At 40.0% G+C, this 17,094-nt stretch overlaps 1 protein-coding gene across 2 annotated transcripts in view; it reads right to left on the bottom strand.

Moving 5' to 3' along the window:
* Nucleotides 1-17,094, bottom strand: part of LOC126293700 (PHD finger protein 14) — a 180,708-nt gene that overhangs the window by 144,751 nt on the left and 18,863 nt on the right. For both annotated transcript variants that reach the window (XM_049987005.1, XM_049987006.1), the window contains exons 2-3: nt 4,522-4,692; nt 2,202-2,344 (exon numbers count right to left, since the gene is read on the bottom strand). In XM_049987005.1, coding sequence (XP_049842962.1) covers nt 2,202-2,344; nt 4,522-4,692 — 314 coding nt within the window. The remainder of the gene's footprint in view (nt 1-2,201; nt 2,345-4,521; nt 4,693-17,094) is intronic.

Raw genomic sequence — 17,094 nt, 5'->3', positions numbered from 1 at the left:
CGGAATCCAAACTGATCTTCCCCGAGGTCTGCATCTATCAGTTTTTCCATTCGTCTGTAAAGAATTCGCGTTAGTATTTTGCAGCCGTGGCTTATTAAACTGATAGTTCGGTAATTTTCACATCTGTCAGCACCTGCTTTCTTTGGGATTGGAATTATTATATTCTTCTTGAAGTCTGAGGGTATTTCGCCTGTCTCATACATCTTGCTCACCAGCTGGTAGAGTTTTGTCATTACTGGCTCTCCCAAGGCCGTCAGTAGTTCTAATGGAATGTTGTCTACTCCGGGGGCCTTGTTTCGACTCAGGTCTTTCAGTGCTCTGTCAAACTCTTCACGCAGTATCGTATCTCCCATTTCGTCTTCATCTACATCCTCTTCTATTTCCATAATATTGTCCTCAAGTACATCGCTCTTGTATAAACCTTCTATATACTCCTTCCACCTTTCTGCCTTCCCTTCTTTGCTTAGAACTGGGCTGCCATCTGAGCTCTTGATATTCATACACGTGGTTCTCTTCTCTCCAAAGGTCTCTTTAATTTTCCTGTAGGCAATATCTATCTTACCCCTAGTGAGATAAGCTTCTACATCCTTACATTTGTCCTCTAGCCATCCCTGTTTAGCCATTTTGCACTTCCTGTCGATCTCATTTTTGAGACGTTTGTATTCCTTTTTGCCTGCTTCATTTACTGCATTTTTATATTTTCTCCTTTCATCAATTAAATTCAATATTTCTTCTGTTACCCAAGGATTTCTAGCAGCCCTCGTCTTTGTACCTACTTTATCCTCTGCTGCCTTCACTACTACATCCCTCAGAGCTACCCATTCTTCTTCTACTGTATTTCTTTCCCCTATTCCTGTCAATTGTTCCCTTATGCTCTCTCTGAAACTCTGTACAACCTCTGGTTCTTTCAGTTTATCCAGGTCCCATCTCCTTAATTTCCCACATTTTTGCAGTTTCTTCAGTTTTAATCTACAGGTCATAACCAATAGATTGTGGTCAGAGTCCACATCTGCCCCTGGAAATGTCTTACAACTTAAAACCTGGTTCCTAAATCTCTGTCTTACCATTATGTAATCTATCTGATACCTTTTAGTATCTCCAGGGTTCTTCCACGTATACAACCTTCTTTCGTGATTCTTAAACCAAGTGTTAGCTATGATTAAGTTGTGCTCTGTGCAAAATTCTACTAGGCGGCTTCCTCTTTCATTTCTTAGCCCCAATCCATATTCACCTACTATGTTTCCTTCTCTCCCTTTTCCTACACTCGAATTCCAGTCACCCATGACTATTAAATTTTCGTCTCCCTTCACTATCTGAATAATTTCTTTTATTTCATCGTACATTTCTTCAATTTCTTCATCATCTGCAGAGCTAGTTGGCATATAAACTTGTACTACTGTAGTAGGTGTGGGCTTCGTATCTATCTTGGCCACAATAATGCGTTCACTATGCTGTTTGTAGTAGCTTACCCGCATTCCTATTTTCCTATTCATTATTAAACCTACTCCTGCATTACCCCTATTTGATTTTGTGTTTATAACCCTGTAGTCACCTGACCAGAAGTCTTGTTCCTCCTGCCACCGAACTTCACTAATTCCCACTATATCTAACTTTAACCTATCCATTTCCCTTTTTAAATTTTCTAACCTACCTGCCCGATTAAGGGATCTGACATTCCACGCTCCGATCCGTAGAACGCCAGTTTTCTTTCTCCTGATAACGACATCCTCCTGAGTAGATATACATAAGGCAGTGAAAAATGTAGTGGCAGTCTTAGTTCTGACTGTGAAACTCGATAAATGTAAAAATGGAAGATGAGAGTATAGTACAGGAAAATAGGCCAATTCTGAATTTTATACATATAAATGGTTTGAATAATGCCGAATCTGGGGCGAAACAATAAATCGCCTCAGTGAGTGAGATGTCTGATGTGACAGGTTTTATTCAAATACCATTACATTACTTCCTGTTAGAAAATTTTCGGTTTCAGCTAATTTACAGAGAACAACTGACACCTAGCCACTTCTCAGAAAAGGTAAAGGATCTGTATACTGTTATCAACTGTGGTTCGGGATTTTAAAATGGGTGTAGTGCGAGTTTCAGTCGACCACAACGTGTACAATAATTTCGTAGCTGAAGGTAAGGGATGACACAAAATCCTGACAGACACTCTAATTACTCAAAAAGAGTTAACTACTTACCTGTTTTCCATCAGCCTGCCTCTGCTTCGCCCGTTCTATGACGTCACCGATGGTGACTCCCTCTGACATAGTGTCATTCTTCTGCCCTCCTTCCGAATCGTCAGAATCCTCTCCGTTATCTTCGTCGTCATCATCATCGTCATCTGAATAAGAAATTTTGGAACTGAAGAATCTGTACCACGGAACTGAAGAATCTGTACCAATTGTTTAACACTGTTTACAGTTCACAAATGGGAATAGCTGCTTAATGAAACTTTTCTAAGCTGAATCTAAATTGTACCTTTCATAACTATTAAGTAAAGGTAAAAAGTACTTCCATTTAGCAGGCAGGGCATACACGGGCACAAGCAAAACATCACAAAAGTGTTAGATCTCACAACAAAATGCAACTGCATCTGAGGAAGGGAGGATAAGAGCTCAATGTCTCACCAATAAAAAATAGTCGGCAAGCGAACAGCGTACGTTTTGAAAATAGACAAGAAGGACAGGTGAGCACTTGTCTCGAGTGTTTTATGAAAACCACAACATATATAAACCTGGATGGGTGGACGAAGACGGGTACCACTGTCCTCACCCGTGATGTCCACCTTGCCACTGCGCTTCCTTCCTCCCTCAGTCACAGAACTGAAGGGTCAGCAAGAGAAAGTGAAGGCTAGTCTATTCGCACTGTCTATTGTACTCCTGAATGAGCCACATGCTACCAACAAGTAATTCCACTGACATCACTAGAGAAAGCCGACTGCTGCACAAATTGCTTTACCTTGCTGTACATAAATTCTCATCTTTAAACTTGTCAAAACATATTACACACAATTACACAAAATATATTCTCGTGGGTTCAGCACCTTCTTCTGCCGACCCCTTCCACTTCTAAACTAAAGAACAGTGGGTCTGTCTCGGGTGTCTCTTAATCCACTGTAAGGGCGCAGTTTTGTGAGCAGTTAGAACACAACATACTTTGTGTGTAATTCTGCTGCAAATGTCCCTTCAATACAGTTCCAATCCTTTTGGGAACAGTTCAGTACTGCAACAATTCCTGCCTCACAGTGAAGCGATCTCAGCCGGGAGCCGGTACATATGCCAGTGCTCCAACTTTTCACCGTCGTCTTTCGTCCACAATTCTGGCACGAGTCTCTGTAGACTTAGGTGTCTGTCACTGCTGGTGAACTCAAAGAACATTATTTAGTAAGAGACAAATTAAAACAGTAATTTCTGCCAGGTGTGTTTTACCAGGTGGGATTGACAAAGGACATCGAAAGGGTGCAAAAAAGGGCAGCTTGTTTTGTATTATCACGTAATAGGGGAGAGAGAGTGGCAGCTATGATACCCGAGTTGGGATGGAAGTAATTAAAGCAAAGACTTTTTAGTCGCGGCGAGATCTATTTACTAAATTTCAGTCACCAACTTCCTCTTCCGAATGCGAAAATATTTTGTTAGGCCCAACCTACATAGGTAGGAATAACCATCAAAATAAAATAAGAGAAATCAGAGCTCAAACAGAAAGGTTTAGGTGTTCATTATTCCTGCGTGCTGTTCGGGAGTGGAATGGTAGAGAGACAGTATGATTGTGGTTCGATGAACCCTCTGCCAAGCACATAAATGTGAATTGCAGAGTAATCACGTAGATGTAGATGTACTGGCATCCACAATATGTGAGATTTTTCATCCTCATCATCTTATGTCCGTAGATGGTTTCTGCACAATTTCAAAATAAATGCAATGCAGATGACTGGCTTAAGTGAGCAAAAATACACTTGAAAACCACTGCACCTTGCAGAAGGTCACAATGAAAATCCTCAAAATACGCCACAGATGTTAATGAAAATGTGACAGGCCCAGATAAATGTTTTATAAGTAATTGTCTTATATTGAAAACAGCTGCCAATTTTCATGACACAGTGATAGTGGGCAAAATAATGTACAGTGTGTGATGGTACTCCTGTGAGTTTTATATTGCTCTGCTGCTCATATCAGACAGAGAGAAAGCAACAGCCACTGCGTCATATGATATCTGTGGACACCCTAACACTAGCAAACACACTCTTGATTCTTGATAGCTGACCAGCATCCATTTCATTTCCATTCACATACATATGTCTCAAGGTATTTATTTACTTTAGTATGTCAAGTGATAAAGTCAGAAAGGGGGGGGTTGAAGCCACTTCCTGAAGAGAAGAAGACACTGTACCTGAATAATACCGTAAAGTTTTCAGCCATAAGGGGTAGGATGTATAAATTATGCTCAAAAGAATAGTCAGGAGAATATAATAGTAATATATAATATAATAGTAATAAACACGACAGTTTAACAGATTATCACCTTTCCCTCCTCCGTCGTCATCTGAGTCAATAGAATCGTCATCACTTTCTTCACAGTGATCTTCTATTCGAAAATCACTGTCGTCAGAGCTCTCGCCGAGATCAAAATCCAACAGTGATTGCTGAGTTGTGTCAACAGGTTTCACACGCCGCTTATTCGGATCTCGTTCAACTGTAACATGTGTAAAGCATTATTAAAAAACATATATTTAATCTTAGGTGCAAGAGTACGAAAGAAAATAAAGAGCTTCTCTACAACAAAATTTGATAACTGTATCTCAACCACATACATGTTGTCTATACAGAAATTCATCTACGGAGTGGAAGGGAATGCCAAGCAGAAATGATATGAATTTTGTTTTAATATTTCCATTATCTGCCAGCACCTTTGATTTAAAAGGGTGGACACACAATTTTACGGCTGCACACATTTCTCCTTTTTGTGGAGGAGTAAGGTTAAATTGTGGACAGCAGACACTATTTTAGTTGTTAGTGTTAAGTTTACGAATGCTACAATTATTTTAAAACTGTGCCCGATTCTTCATAATACGCTTTAATTGTGAAGCTGCTGTTAGTATGTTTAATTTTGTTAAACAACCATCTATAAGACATTCGAGGGCAGACACCCGATATTATTTTGTCGGACATTTTTCTGTACCAGTGAATACTTTGTCTATAAGCAAGTAATCACCAAAGTAAATTATTCCACACAATATCAAAGAATGGAATGATGCACAGTAAGCCATTCTAATATTTTCGTAACCAAAATCAGTAACGAAATGTAAATTGATATTGCTGAACTTGAGCATTTGAGAATATCTGTAATACTTGATTTCCAATTCGACTTCTGATCAAAATGCACACCCTGGAACGTTGAACCGTTTTACATATTTCCTTTCCCCCATGCTGTGTTGTTATTGATTATGTGATATTTTGCCTTGTACACAATTGATTGAATCACGAAAAGTAGTCATTTGACTTACAGTTGCTGAAAGTAGTTACTGCGTTTGCTACTTGGTCATTTTGTCATTTTCAAGCATAGTGAAAGCAAACATAATCACTGTATAAAACACACTTGTCGTAAAAATAAAGTAACTGCAAAAAATATGTTACAGCCCATTCTACAACGTAAAGTCACAAAATGCTGTAACGTACCAGATACAATGGTAGCATGAATATATCCATGTTTCCACAAGCTGTGTGGCAAGCAGACAGACAGCACTGCACATGCATAAAAATAAAATAACTGACCCACATTACACACAAATGAATCGCTCATATAGCCAGATCACAACTGTGCTACAATTACGAGGGCATAACCGTGCAGACAACGTGAGCTCAGGATCACAAGACATGTATCCACAGTGGATTGTAGTATTCTACCGTTTCTTCCTTCGCCGTCGGCGTTGTCGTTGTTGCCGTAAGGCAACGTTATATCAAGTGGAAAGGCGCGTCGATCTTAGAGCACGAGATATGGTAACCTTAAGTCATTAACAACACAAAAACGGTCACGGTAGCATCTGATTCCAGAATAGCTGCAGTAGTTAGGATCTACCAAGTACCGCCTCTTGACCAGGTCCCCAAAGGCTTCGTACAACGATAAGAAATGTTACAGTTTATGGAATAATAACAGATACGACCAAACTGTATTGTTTCTTCTGTTTTATTTAACATAACTTTGCCCGCAGGTTTATTTTGCATTCACCACTCATTCCCACTCTGATGTGGAGTATATACTAGTAACTGAACCCTAACTCCCAAGTTCCATTGAAACCCTCTGATGAAGTTTCAGTTGCTTGACACCAACAGTCAATGATAATGATACAGTATTTTGTAATTTACTCTTCTAGTTTAGCCACCGGCCTCCACGAATGATTGTTAGGCGTAAGACAATTACACACTTTTCTCTTCGAACTGCAATTATTAAGAGTTCGCGTAAAAGTTAACATTGTTCTCCTTTTCATAAATATAACTAGGAGCAGAGGGGGATCGGCTACCTAACTCATTAATTTACTACATGTTATTTCCAATAACACTAAACAGGTATCGCCGTTATATTTTAATTGTATTCAAAAGCATGTTATTATTATTATTATTATTATGACAGAGCAAATCGTAACAAATCACGCGATGTGCGTTTTTAACGATAGCTTTACACTCGCCCAGCCTTTATTCATGCAAATATTATATATAAATATATAGACAGGACTGAAAGATCGATCTCTCTACCATAACCAATAGAGGCAAATACGCTATTCAAGTTCCATTTCATCTATCTTGACTGGTATTTTTACAGTATGTATAGTAATGTTAAAAAAGGACCAACAGTAGTAATGTCAAAAATGCAGATTAAAAGCACGTAACACCTATATACATCTGATCGCAACTGGCTCTTTCAATAGTAAGTTTCAATCACGCACAGTATGTCCATATTATGCACGTGATGTACTAATATGGGGACCTGGAAGAGCAGTTGAACGGAATGGACAGTGCCATGAAAGGAGGATATCAGATGAACATCACCAAAAGCAAAATGGAAATAATGAAATGTAGTCAAATTAAGTTGGGTGATGCTGAGGGAATTAGATTAGGAAATAAGACACTTAAAGTAGCAAGGGAGTTTTGCTATCTGAGGGGCAAAATAACTGATGATGGTGGAAGCAGAGAGGATATAAAGTGTAGACTGGCTATAGCAAGGAAAGCATTTCTGAAGAAGAGAAATTTGTTAACATCAAGCAGAGATTTAAGTGTCAGGAAGTATTTGTATGGAGTGTAGCCATGTATGGAAGTGAAACGTGGACGATAAATAGTTTAGACAAAAAGAGAACATAAACTTTCGAAATGTGGTGCTACAGAAGGATGCTGAAGATTAAATGGGTAGATCACATAACTAATGAGGAGGTACTGAATAGAATTGGGGAGAAGAGGAATTTGTGGCACAACTTGACTAGATGAAGAGATTGGTTGGTAGGACATGTTCTGAGGCATAAAGAGATCACCAATTTAGTATTGGAGGGCAGCGTGGAGGGTAAAAACCATAGAGGGAGACCAAGAGATGAATACACTAAGCAGATTCAGAAGGATGTAGGTTACAATAGTTATTCTGAGATGAAGACGCTTGCACAGCATAGAGTAGCATGGAAGGCTACATCAAACCAGTCTCAGGTCTGAAGACAACAACAACAACAACAACAACAACAACATATTAATGTGGATAAGCCTTGAAAGATTTTAAATGAGGTATTATTCAGCTACATGTAAAGCATGCCCAGGAATACATGCCAAGACCTTCCTGCACTCAAAATTTCACACGCATCTAGAATCAGCATAAACACCCTATAAGATTTTCTGGAAACAATACAAGGATCTCCTACTTTGGCCGGCCTCCAAATGTGCTATAAATTTTGATCTCTTTTACGAGCCTTAGCTTCTCACTTTTATGAAGAGTGTCTAAGGAATTTTAAATGTCATTCAATTAAGGATTGGTCATCCAAAGAGTGTTTCGAAGATCTACAGCTGTCACTGGTGTTCACATGTTCCATAAATCTAATGGCAAAACTTGCACCTGTGTATCCAATATAAAAATGTTTGCATTCTCTGCAATTAATTTTATAAACACCAGAATATGAATGTTGTTTTTCTTTCTAGTTCAGAGAACAAAACAATAATACTTTCAAATATTTTGTTTATTGCCTCTTCTATCATTGCAGCCCTGTCAGGCTTGATCATCAGTGCAACACAGAAAGTCATTTATATGTGGCAATAACAGCAGTCAAATCTCCTCTAATAATTACTGGTTCTGTTACTATGCAGTATGGGGCACTGTTATGGAGAAATTCACTTGGTACAAACTGAATTTTTAAATGGCAGAAAAAAAGTAGTCAGATGTATTCACGGATTGGGTACTAGAGAATCCTCAAAAAACATGTAATTCAACTCAGTATAATGACACTCCCAAGTCTTTATACGAATAACTGCTTAAAACGCGTAAAAGGAACTATACAAAAATTTACTCCAAGAATGAAGGCACGTATGCACATAAATAGAAACATCTGCATGCCAGATATGCAATATTTAAGGCAGTCACTGACACATAACAGCCACAAACACTGAAGATGCATAATAAACTGCTGTAATCAGCAAAAATACTCACTTAAAGAAAATTTAAGGCATAATTAGAGATATCGTTTAAAAATGTGAACATTATTCAGTGGAAGAATGCCTTCAAAGTAACCTGAATGACATGTGTAGTGACGGAAAAATCTAATTACTAATAAATAAAGAATAATTGTAATACACTTTTTCATTCACGTAAAATGCAGATATATCATATTCATACTGCGAAACTGGAACAATGTATCTGTACTTCTGTAATTAGTATGCAGATATGTAATGGAATAAATGATGTATTTATCTAAAAACAAAGAAGATGTGACTAACCAAACGAAAGCACTGGCAGGTCGATGTGTCTATCGACCTGCCAGCGCTTTCGTTTGGTAAGTAACATCTTCTTTGTTTTTAGATATATTTTTCCCACGTGGAATGTTTCCCTCTATTATATTCAAATGATGTATTTACTTACATATGATTGTGCAGATACTTAATGAGATATACCAGAATGTAAATCAGGTAATGAGAATCATCCATTTGTAAATTTGTTAAAAACTGTTTGTATTTAATTAAAAAGTACATGCACAGTATAACTCCAACTAATGAAGCCAAATGCATGGTAAACATGCTGAAAGGCTAATAAATAAACACCTAAAATTCAAACAGTGCACATACAAATGATGCCATTAGCTGGGTATTAAGATCTTTTGCAAAAGGAATTCATCGATTCACACAATTTGCCCGGGCACCAGCTCTGAATCATTGTTCAAATCTTGCTTAATGTACTGTAACATAGCTACAGTAAGACAGATGTTCAAATGGCTATAAAATGACTGCTTGTTCGAGGTAAACCAAAAACTTTTTATCCCACGTTCCTAGCTCAAATGGGAGCCAAGCCCCAAGACCCATCAATAATGCAATTCTGAGTGTGGCCTTCTCAAACATACTCACTACAGCCCTTCTGGGCTGTAATGAAAGGTGTGGTCTACTGTGTATTTACTGATCAACAGTGAAAGCAGCAGATGAATGTGCTACAAATGTGGAAGAAGCCACAGGTAATTACAAGCTATAATGGTCCCCTAGTCGTAGATATTGCTATAATCGCACTATTGCACTCCCATTTACGGAGCTTGTTAGCACTTGATGTTAGGTTGGTGCCATTAAAATGCATTGTGGTAATCACTGCTGCTTGCTGGATCGCTGCTGTGTCTCGATGCTAATGCTGGCTCTAAACCTGGTTGTCTAGGGGTAAAAAGATGAGATCCCGTGTTTTTGATGTGCTTTTGATGATAAATAATGAGTGAAACCAACATTTAAACTTCAAATATTTATGACTCTGGTGGCCATCTTAATTCCACTGTCTACCAAAGACAATGACACAACACAGAGTAGCACTTCTTTTACATGTTCTTTGCGATGTTTATCCACCTCGAACAATAACACACATACACTTTACCAAAGTGACATTCAGACTCCGCTCCCGACCCTTCTTGCTGCTTGTATTTATTACCTTGTCAAAGAACTACTAAAAAGAGATATAGTTTATATGTCACATGTACATCTGTTATCGTAATTTGTGCAGAAAAGTTACTAATTTATGTCGAGTGACACAATTTAACAGGTTATTAAAATGACAGACAGATTTGTTGACTTGACAGAATAACTCTTTGTTAAAAAAGGGCCGTTTTTTAGAAGTTTGTCAATTGACTTCTCTAATTTCCATAAATAAGTAAATAACATGAATCATTAAGAATTACATTGGTTTTCGTGTAAAATAGGAGTGTTTATGTAATTACTGAGTGATATCGGTCCTAGTGAACAAATAGGTTTCACTGGGTGATTTTTATTAATTATTTAAAATGAACGTATGATGACATTTGCTGTATCAGTGATCAAGTGATATTAACTCTTGTGTGGGTCAGTTATTCAGTATAATTTAATGGGTTGACTGTTTATGGAGACATGTTATGCAATCATTGTTAACATACACAATAACTTTTCTATAATCATAAATACTCATTAAACTGGTTGAATTTGGAGGGCATCGCATACTTTGGTTAAGTAAAGCCTTTAATAGGTTCCGTTACAAAGATTTACAACAATTACAAACAAACAAGAATAACTACACGTCTATATTAATAAAATTGCATTTTTAAATAAAAATTGAATACACTTGCGCTCATATACGATTCCTTTCTTGAAGAGCAAACAACATGGGCCTGTATGCAGTGACCAGTCAGTATTCAGCTCATCATAGTTGCACAGGCCGTAGCAGCATTTAAATTTTGCCCATATTTCATGACTGCTATCAGGCACTGAATATGTTTCTAAATTGTTGGCTAGTAAATCAAATATGTGATTATGAAATACTGGACCTGACCTGCGACTTTTTTGGCAACAATCTTTAGACACACAACCCAGTGTGTGATCCTACACGGGGAGATACTGTATCTTCATACATAAGAGATACTGTAACTTCGTACATAACAGAAATGCCAGATGCAACACACAGCAAAAATGAGATCCAGTGTTAATTACTTATTGCAGGCACGGGCAGCCTTCGGTGACCTGCAGGCAGGATTGATATATTTATGTTATTTGAGATCGAGGGCTGCCATGTCACATGACATGATAATACTGATCTGCATGAATAAAGGCAAAACAGTAGTGTCCAAAATGTTAAAGTTTATGAGGTGATGAACTGATACGAATGGTACCCTGGAGCCATTGTTAAATCGTCACATTTCACGAGTGGTCTGTAGTTTTTGGGCCACTGTTGCCTACTGCGAGTATCGAGAACAGTGCAAGATGGGTCGAGCGTCGACCCTCGCCACCTGTAGTTCCGAGATGCCGCTGCCCTGCCTCAGCAGTCATTTTACTGCACTCTGAAAACTGTTGCTTTCAACATTTGCAAAGTGTTTGCTATAACTTGCTTTCTGTGTACATAATGATCTATTTGTCATTGTCATTGTATTCGTCACTTCTGAGACTTCATTTTCTGTGTAGTACATGCTCATGGCTTGGAAGCGTTAACTGTGTATCTGACGTTCTTTCGACACAATTCTTCCATGTATCTCCACATTCATCTATTCAACAGTTTACTAGTTCGACTTTTAACTCTTTCACAAATCTACATTTTTTAAATGTAATTTTGTACATACTGCAAACTATTCATGTTATATCAAATTAACTAATTAATTGACTTTTTAAACACATTTTCAGTAATGCAAACCGATTATTGTGATAACTGTAAAACATATGTCATAGAAAAATACACTGAAGAGTAAAGTCAAAGAAAGCCCGCCCCCCCTCCCCCCAAGCACACAGAAGTGCTGCAAGACAATATGGCATGGATTCGACTAATGACTGAAGTAGTGCTGGAGGGTAACTGACACCACAAATCCTGCAGGGCTGACCATAAATCTGTAAGTGTACGAAGAGGTGGAGATCTCTTCTGAACAGCACATCTGCTCAATAGTGTTCACGTTTGGTGAGTTTGGTGGCCAGCAGAAGTGTTTAAATTCAGAAGAGTGATTCTGGAGCCACTATGTGGCAATTCTGGACGTGTGGGGTGTCACATTGTCCTGCTGGAATTGCCCAAGTCCACTGGAATGCACAATGGATATAGATGATCAGACAGGATGTTTACGTACATATCTCTCAAGAGTCATATCTAGATGTGTCAGAGGTCCCATATGACTCCAACTGCACACGCCCCATTAATGTGAATGGACTGTATTTTAACATATCGACTATAGTACTGAATGTGCGAGGGCTTGTTAACTTCCCTCTGGCATCTGTACATTCGTAGATAATAAATAGGCACAAATCACATGCTGTTCGTACTGCACAAAATGGCCGAAGCTGCCAAAACAAGACAGCAGAGCTCAGTAAAGCTTTTACTGACTGTAGAGCCAGTAAGAAAGCAGTAATAATACAGCGAGCCGAGCGTCGGCGGAAATAACTGGAAATGTGCCCCGGGTGGAGTAGAATGTGAGCACCTCACCCTCTCCAACGAATTTATTCTGCGAACCGAATAAAGACAGGTGAGTACACAACATGTCCACCAACTGAGAGGGGACAATACCGAGAGAGAAGCGATCCAATTAAAAAGGGCGTAAGGTGAGGAGGAAATTTTTCTCCTCTGATGCTCACCCTGTATATTGAAGCAGCAATAAATGAAATGTGTACTAAATGAAGAGCGAAAGGCTATCGATAAATCGATTTGTCAGTGATACTGTTTCCCCTCCGCCAAAGAGAGAAAGAGCTTCTCAGGGCGTGTTTAATGGAATGAACAGCACAGGGAGCACAGAATATAGACAGATCTAATATAGACAGTCAGTTACCAAACTATCGACAGTTCTCCAAAGAGCGAGAAATCTGCCACAAACTTGGGCTCAGCTATAAAGGGTGTTTGAGAAAAAGAGTCCTCGTACCAGGACACGATCGTCAATTCTGCAGGACGAGCACAACGCAAACATTGAGATATTCAGCTACAGGCAACGTCAGTGGGACGTTATATTTGCATTAAGGCTCTTTCAGTTCCCATGACAGATAGGGTGGGTGGGTGCCATGACAAGAGGAAGAATTGCAGCTGTTAGAGGCATAAACTGGGCTCCTGTGTAGAGAATTACTTCATTTACATCACATACGGCTCTCACGGCACAATCCCATTGTGTCACATGACAGTTGTGCGAATGGATTTTAGCACTGAGCATTTGAGATCTTTACGCACGTGACAGGATTCACACAGAGTGGGATTACAAATTAACACAAGAAAGAACCACGTTTTGGGAGATGCCAGTCCTACAGCGATCATGGATGAAAGGCATCAGGTCTGCTTTACCACTGATGTGTTGGCAGGAGTTGTGGATAACAAGACTCATACAGCCCCACACTTCACATCTACACCTGTACTCAGCAAACCACAGAAAAAGTCCATGGCAGAGGTTACGCCCCATTGCGCCAGTTATCAGGGTTTCTTCTATTCGTTCTATTCGTGTATGGCGTGTGGGAAGAATGACTGTTCGTATGCCTAGGTGTGTGCTGTAATTGTTCTAATTTTGTCTTCACAATCCCTACGTGAGCGATACGTAGTGGGTTGTAGTATATACCTGGAGTCATCTTTTAACGCCGGTTCTTGAAACTTTGTGAGCGGACTTCTTTGGGATAGTTTACACCTATCTTCGAGTGTCTGCCAGTTCAGTTTCTTCAGCATCTCGGTAACACTCTCACATAGATCAAAAAAACCTTCGACCATTTGTGGTGCCCTTCTCTGTATACTTTCAATATCCACTGTCGGTCTTATATGGTACGGATCCCAAACACTTGACCAATATTTTAGAACGGGTCATATGAGTGATTTGTCAGCAACCTCCTTTGCAGACTGGCTGTACTTCCCCAGTATTCTACTTATAAACTGAAGTCTACAACCTGTTTTACCCACAACTGAGCCTATATGCTATTACCATCTCATATCCCTACACACTGCGACACCCAAGTATTTGTACGAGTTGACTCACTGATATTATAGTCATAGTATTTTACATTTTTTTCCGTTTTATGAAGTGCACAATTTTACATTCCTGAACATTTAAAGCAAGTTGCCAATCTTTGCACCACTTTAAAATCTCATCAAAATCTGACTGAATATTTATGCAGCTTCTTTGAGACAGTACTTCATTATAGATAACCCCATCATCTGCAAAAAGTCTGATGTTCCTGTTAATATTGTCTGCACGGTCATCACACACATGAACTTAAGGTCCCAACACACTACACACGAACACACCTGAAGTTACTTCTACATCTGGCAATGACTCTCCACCTGAGATAACATACCACAAATAAGTCGTTAATCCAGTCACAAATTTTACTTGATTAGTACTGAGTCAAATGCTTTTCAGAAATCAAGAAATACTGCCTCTACTTGACTGCCTTGATCCAAAGCTTTCAGCACATTGTGAGAGAAAAGTTTTGTTTTGTTTCAGGGTGCAAAAGCAACAATGGCCATATGCACCCATGTCAAAACTGTAGAACACGAAGACAAGATAAATTAAAAATGTCAACACATCAATCACAATCGACAGAAGAGAAGACAGCTAAAAAGAGGGACACGAAGAAAGGTCTATAAAATATGCCATAGAAAAATGAAGGCCCAGAACTAAAAATTAAATGGCCTTCACCACAATGCTATGACGGTTAACAGCCCGTACACCATTCATTAAAATGGCAGAATACTCAGATGGCCTACACAAACGACAATGCAATACGTTAAAATAAGGGCATTCCGGCAGGAAATGACAGGCTGTCAAATGTTGAGTGACAGGAGGACAATGTGGTGGGGAAGCACCACTCAGGAAATGGCGATGGCTACAACCTAGCTAAAACGATTTCCTCGCAGCGAGACAGCCAAGAGGAGGTCGTCCACTCTGGGAGAGGCTTAATAACCCGGAGCTTCTTCAAATGAAGGGAGAACCGGTGGTGATGCCAAAGTGACACCACCTGCTGACAGACGGCAACACAGAGATCGTCGGAGGGAATACGAGAACTAGCGGGCCAAGATATAAGAATTGCAGCCTCGGCAGCAGCATCGGTGGCACCATTTCCTGTCCCACCAACATGACGAGGAACCCATGTGAACATCACAGTGGCTCCTTCGAGAGTGAGCAAATACCAGCTTCCCTTGACCCGTCACACTAAGGGATGGACGGTGTACAGCACACAGAGGCTTTGAAAGTTACTGAGAGAGTCTTAGCAGATGACACAATTGAAAAGCCTGGGTACTTGGACGTACTGTGTGGCCCGATACAGGTCAAAGAGCTGTGTTCCAGAAGCCAGTACTGAAAAATGTTGGTGCCAATGCCAAAGCCACACCTGACACCACACTCAGACCGAGAGCCGTCAGTGTATACAAAGGTAGTACCACAAAGTTTCTGTGAAGGTTGTGAAACTGAAGGTAATAGAGTGAGGCTGGAGCAGTGTCCTTAGGAAGTGAACGAATACTGAGGTGAACACAGGCTGCCGCACGAAGCCAAGGTGGTTTCACACCCGTCGGGGAAGTGAAGATAGGCTGCAGGAGCAAGAGCTGAAAGCCAACTCCACGAGGTAAGAGAGATGAGGGACAGGCCCCATACTGGCAATCAAAGGAGGCATAAAATGAGTGGCCAAGCATGGCAAATAAACTGCATGCTGAGGAGAAAGTCAGAGCAGTAGTTCAGCAGGTTCTGGTCTCAACCAGGCTACAGTAAAAGGTGCCAGTGGCGAAACGGATGCCAGAACGGTCGACTATTGAGATGGCGTAAGAGGGACGGATGTGCTGATGCATAAAACAAAACCCACAGTCTGGGTTTGAACGGACAAGGGACCAGTACAAACAGAAGAGGGTCATTGAACCTACTCCCCAGGAAGGACCACAGAGGACACGTAGGACAATGACGGACCGTGTACAGCAGGCTGCCAGGTAAGACCTGTCAGAGGACCGAGAAAGTTTCCTACCATGTGTAGTGTCACAAGGCTTAGCCTGTCCCGCCCCTCATTAAATCGACCAAAACTTATATGAATAATTGTAAGAACAGTTATTATTATTATTATGTTCTTTAAGTTTGTTTTTGGGTTTTCAGAAATACTGTGGGAAGAAAGTTTATTTATGTTGCAGATAACGTGGAAGTCATTGCCCGATGATCACAACGAAAGTTCGTCATAGCGGCAAGTGGGCAAGGAATAAAACGAATGCTGCAAACTACCGCAAGCCACGGAAGAGCCCGGGCCGCGAGGGTGTCGAGCTTCCTAGGTCGTTGTCGGACAACATCAAAGGAAGACATATTCTTATTTCTCTTTGTAAATAGATTGATTGAGTCTCAAAATGTTCATGTAAAACATATAGGCGGGTGACACATTAGGTGGCACCCGAAGTCTGTAATACTTTCATTGTTATTAAAAAGTTGTTAAATGGCAAAACCAATAGTTCATCATTTATATAGATAAAAATTAGTAAAGGTATAGGAAAGGAAGAGTTGCGGCATCAGAACGAAAAGTGGTACATTGCTCGGCAACGAAAGAAGACGTAAACAGCGGGCGTTACATGGTGAAAACAAATCAACTGATAAAATATTAAGCCTGTAATTAAGCATAAAGCCACGTAACACTGCACAAGCGAGTCCCAGGAATTTTGTAATGCCAATTAACGGAAGAGCAACAAGCTCAAGGTGGAAAGACAGTGGAAGAAACCAACTGCACCACCAGAAATTCACACGAACGGTTTTACAGTGGAAAAATGAAAGTCACTGTCGACGCTCCACGAGACGATTGAAACACAGCTGAAGATGCCGCTCAATGAGACAGGTCCGTGGAGAACTGCAAGAGATGGCAAAATCGTCAACAAAAAGAGACACAGCTGCCCGGCAACAGACAGGCCATTGTAGGGTTAATGGCGACAGCAAAGAGGATGACGCTCAGCATGGAA

Source organism: Schistocerca gregaria, chromosome 10, assembly GCF_023897955.1.
Source record: "Schistocerca gregaria isolate iqSchGreg1 chromosome 10, iqSchGreg1.2, whole genome shotgun sequence".
NCBI classification, from domain to species: Eukaryota; Metazoa; Arthropoda; class Insecta; order Orthoptera; family Acrididae; genus Schistocerca; species Schistocerca gregaria.
The sequence above is the reverse complement of the archived record's forward strand: the minus strand, read 5'-3'. Positions and strand labels throughout refer to the sequence as shown.